The 4169-nt window shown below is 37.9% G+C and overlaps 1 protein-coding gene across 1 annotated transcript in view; it reads right to left on the bottom strand.

Annotated features, from left to right (window-relative positions):
- LOC111374216 (uroporphyrinogen-III synthase, chloroplastic-like) overlaps positions 1–2233 on the bottom strand; it is a 10328-nt gene extending 8095 nt beyond the window's left edge. The window contains exons 1-3 of the mRNA XM_022996859.1: positions 2186–2233; positions 1704–1913; positions 890–988 (exon numbers count right to left, since the gene is read on the bottom strand). Coding sequence (XP_022852627.1) covers positions 890–988; positions 1704–1913; positions 2186–2233 — 357 coding nt within the window. The remainder of the gene's footprint in view (positions 1–889; positions 989–1703; positions 1914–2185) is intronic.
- Positions 2234–4169: the final 1936 nt, after the last annotated feature.

Here is a 4169-nt window from a genome sequence, read left to right as displayed (position 1 = left end):
CGAGCCGGCCGGACGGTGGCGGCGGCGTGCGCGTGTGGGTTTATGACCGAACCCAATAGGATATAGGTCTTCCCCCTTCCAAAGACTATTAGTACCCCTTAGGGCCCAAACCCAATTCCAAACTTCCACCTTATAAACCACACCAAAGTTTCCTAACTTTCCTATGTGGGATAAGTGTTTGGAAAATCAAATTCTTCCATAATCCTTAGTTTATGTTGGTTATTTTAACACTTAATATTTCATTCAATTTTAAATGGTTTTCGATAAATAAATATATCACGTTAATCATCTCGTGGAGTAGAACGTGAATATGCTAGGTCCCGTATTAATTAAAAGGTGGGTCCCACTGAAATTTGGGCTCAAAGTTGACCCATTAACCATTTTTTCCAACATTTTCCACAATATTTTCATTGATAATTGTACTTTCTACTAGAGGTGGAGTTGAACTTACATCAAGTAAATTGTAATACTTGTGTTACAATGTAATTGGCCACCACCATAGTCATGTAGATCCAAGACAGCAAGTAAACTGTAATACTCGTGTTTCCATGTGTAATGTTCAAATGGTACACGATTCGATATTAAAAAGAAGAAATGAAGATCTAAAATAATATTCATATCTGGTTTGTGAAATCATCAAAGTTATACACATTTTTGAGCCAGTCAAAGTGAGAATGGTTGAACACAAAGGGTGACATAATCTATGACAGCTCAAGGAACTAACTTGAAATGGTCATGGCAATGTAAACAACAGGTATTTTAAACAAGGGACTTTGAGAAGCATAAACAATGAAAATAATTCCAAGTTCAATTGCCTTTACAAAATGCTTGTGAGCATATAAATTAAAATTTTGAGCAAGGCTCTTATGTTGCACAATAAAACCACAACCAGTAACTTGTTACTTAGCACCCCATGAATAATAGTTCGGCCAAAGAAACGCACAAGAATTCTGATTGAGAAGGTGTAGAGAAATGAAGCAAGTTGTAACTACATTGTAATAAAATTCAAAACTGCTGGAAGAACCCATATTCCAGTGATTTCTCCACAATCATTGGGAGGGTGGTGAAAACACCAATTTGAATGACAAACTGTTGATTTAAGACTGCACCAAGGGCTTTATTATTGTTGGAATTGGCTCTGCTTGGATATTTTCCTATACTTCACCGAGGGCAAGATAGAAAAGTTCGAAATGCGTAGACCATGATCACAACCATGAGCCCAAAAAAAAAAAAATCAAAATCAAAAATTTTTGTGAAGTCACCTGACCCCATGTAGGCCTACCCATGATTTCTACAATGCATTTTGTCAGCTATGAAATTTTTTGATATAGTGAAAACTAAGGTCAAAATTGCTATATATGCCTTTGTTTGAGCCACATTATTATGAAATGTGTAGTTAAAAAATAAGAAAAATTTTTGAATTTGCAATTAGTATTATTTTATTGAAAAATATGTAGTTAAAATGATATCAAATCACTATTTAAGAATATTTTTTTTAAAGAATGTTGGTCAAACAAAGGCTATAAATATTCGTTATCTTCATTATTAATCTCGTCTCTTTTTAATGGTTCACGACAGAGCGACAAAAGATGTAATGATTTGATAAGTATAATAATTAATTAGAGTCATTTTAAAGTTCAGTACTGAAAAATGAACATTATTAATAAAATAAAGGAATAATTTGTACATTTAACCCACCACACCTTAGCCCCCGTTTGATCACCATTTTTTCCTCTAAAATCCATTTTTTCGTCTGCCACGGTGGGATTGACTGTCGCTGAAAGTCTATGGTATCCATCATCAACACTTGAACATTTGTCATTTTGCTGTTGTCGTTTTTGTGTTAAAAGGGGACAAACCAGCAGCCTCAGATATTTCAAAGGCGACTGCAAAATTTGAATTTCTACATCATTCTGAGGAAAAAAATGTAAACCAACAGAAAATCACATGCAGCCATTGTGGCGAAGCAGAAAAAAGCGTTACATTCCCCAAAAAAAAAATAATGACTGAGGAAAAAAAAAAGATATTCTACTAGCCACACGTGAAAGGCCAACGTCACATTACAATTTTTTTAACCCATTCTTCTTCGATCCCGCAACACGTGACCTGAAATAAAAATCACAAATGCCCGACAAACGGAGCTGTCGTGATTACAAATCGTCTAGAGGTTTCCATCAAGGCATACCACTTCATATTTTTCGTATGTACATTTCACAAAACTCAACATCGTCATTGTTGCTGTGCCATGTAATCGTGCAATCTTTCCCACTCACTTCACCGCATTTCAGGTGCATTCATCTCACCGTGCATTTCGTTCTCCACGGTCCGCAGCTCTACCTTGGCGACATCATCATCCTCTATGTCTGCTCGTCGAAAGGCCTCGTCCAAAAACCTAAAACGATGTAAGAAGTTGTGAACACCATTGTCGCTACGACCACAGCCACCTCCATCAGAAACGGGTAGCTTGGCATACGATCAAGAATTTTCCACCTCTGTTTCCACACACCTAAAACAAGTTCGATGAAGTTTCTGTAAGACGATTGTTTGAAGTTAAATTTCTTACGAGCATTTCGGAACCTCTTGCGCTTGTATGTTCACTCGTTGCGGAATTGTTGGAAATGTTACAACATATTGGATCCTTTGTAAAGTACCATGTACCCCGGACCATGTGTAAATCTCAAGCCACCAAATATTACTTACCCAATGCCAACAGCGAAAAATATATCATCGGACTGTGTATAGCACGAGCTAGTATTCATACATCATATAAATTGCACACTGTGTCAGCGAGCTCAAAGTGTAGCATAAATTGAAGTTGCAAGCTACTAACACATTCTACATGGGGAACCCTTTTCATCTTATAAAGCTGACACGCTCGTGACGTGATAACACAACCTTGACATGGGTTCCATCAATAGCCAATATAGTCCTGAAATAGTAGGTGCTTATTCGGGTCTGGCCTATACAACTCCACACCATTGTTGTAGTTAGGATTTGGCCATATCAGACATCGGGCTAACGCAACAACGGCACAGAGTACCTATTTGAAGTAGCAACGTACCGTTTGTAGAGAATGATTGAAATCATCGTCACCTAACGATAGCCCTTCCCATGTTCCAATACGCACAGGAACATACTGACCTGCTCAAAAATATCTATCTGCTTGCTAGTGGAGAAACTGTATTCGTCGCGCAACATATGTGTGAAATGTCGCAACATGGCGAGTACATGCGAAATTCTTGATAACACATATGTCCATTACCGTATAATGCCTCCTTCATGAACATGTGGTTGTTTCTTGTAAATAGAAATCTTCGAATACGACGATGCTGTGCTTGATAGTAGCTCCTTGCATCGATGTCCGCTACTCTGTAGTATTCTGCCCACGCCGTGACATCTACGGCCAGCGCATTACAAAACTCCTCTTCGCCAGCTTCTTCTTCCTCGTCGAAGTACAGAAAAAAACACACAATTGAAGTCGAGATCATCCATTATGTGACGTAAGTTGAAGGGAAGAAGATTTTTTACTGGAGTGAATGAACATTACAGGGAGTGAAAAACTAGTTATGAAATTGTTGCAACTACGCGTATTGTTGTTCTATGCGGGGGCAAACCAATTTGTAGAGGTAGGTACCATTATTGCATTGAGTGAACTTTCACACAAAGGCTGCAAGAAGTTGTCATCCGTTAAACATGCATAAGTTCATATTTGACCTATGTGCCAGTTACTAAAGATTCTCTAACTATGACAAATGAACTGCAATCATTTAACACATCACTGCAATGCATTTTTTAGTTGTCGAACGAAAGGTAATATGGTAAATGAAAATGTGAAAAAAATAATAACATAACAAATCGCCCTCGAAGATGGTACGCTTATGACGGAATGCATACGATACTATACCAAGTGTTCAGTAAGTTAAAAAGTTAATTACACACGTTGGTAGGGTAGAAAAAGAAAACACTAATGCAATGATTTGTTACACTCATTAAACTACTACTCGAGCCACTCAAATTTTTCATCGGCATCCTTCATGACACCGAGCATGTCCTGATATCACTTTAGCAGTGTATAAACGTAGAAGTACAGTGGTGTTCAGTGCTCAAGTCAACCGATGGATAGCAACTCCTTGACACACGCAACCTTTGCATTGTCATCTGGGGCAATG

This window comes from Olea europaea, unplaced genomic scaffold, assembly GCF_002742605.1.
Source record: "Olea europaea var. sylvestris unplaced genomic scaffold, O_europaea_v1 scaffold1222, whole genome shotgun sequence".
In the NCBI taxonomy this organism is placed as follows: domain Eukaryota; kingdom Viridiplantae; phylum Streptophyta; class Magnoliopsida; order Lamiales; family Oleaceae; genus Olea; species Olea europaea.
Note: the sequence above shows the minus strand (reverse complement) of the source record. Positions and strands in the feature narration are given on the sequence as shown.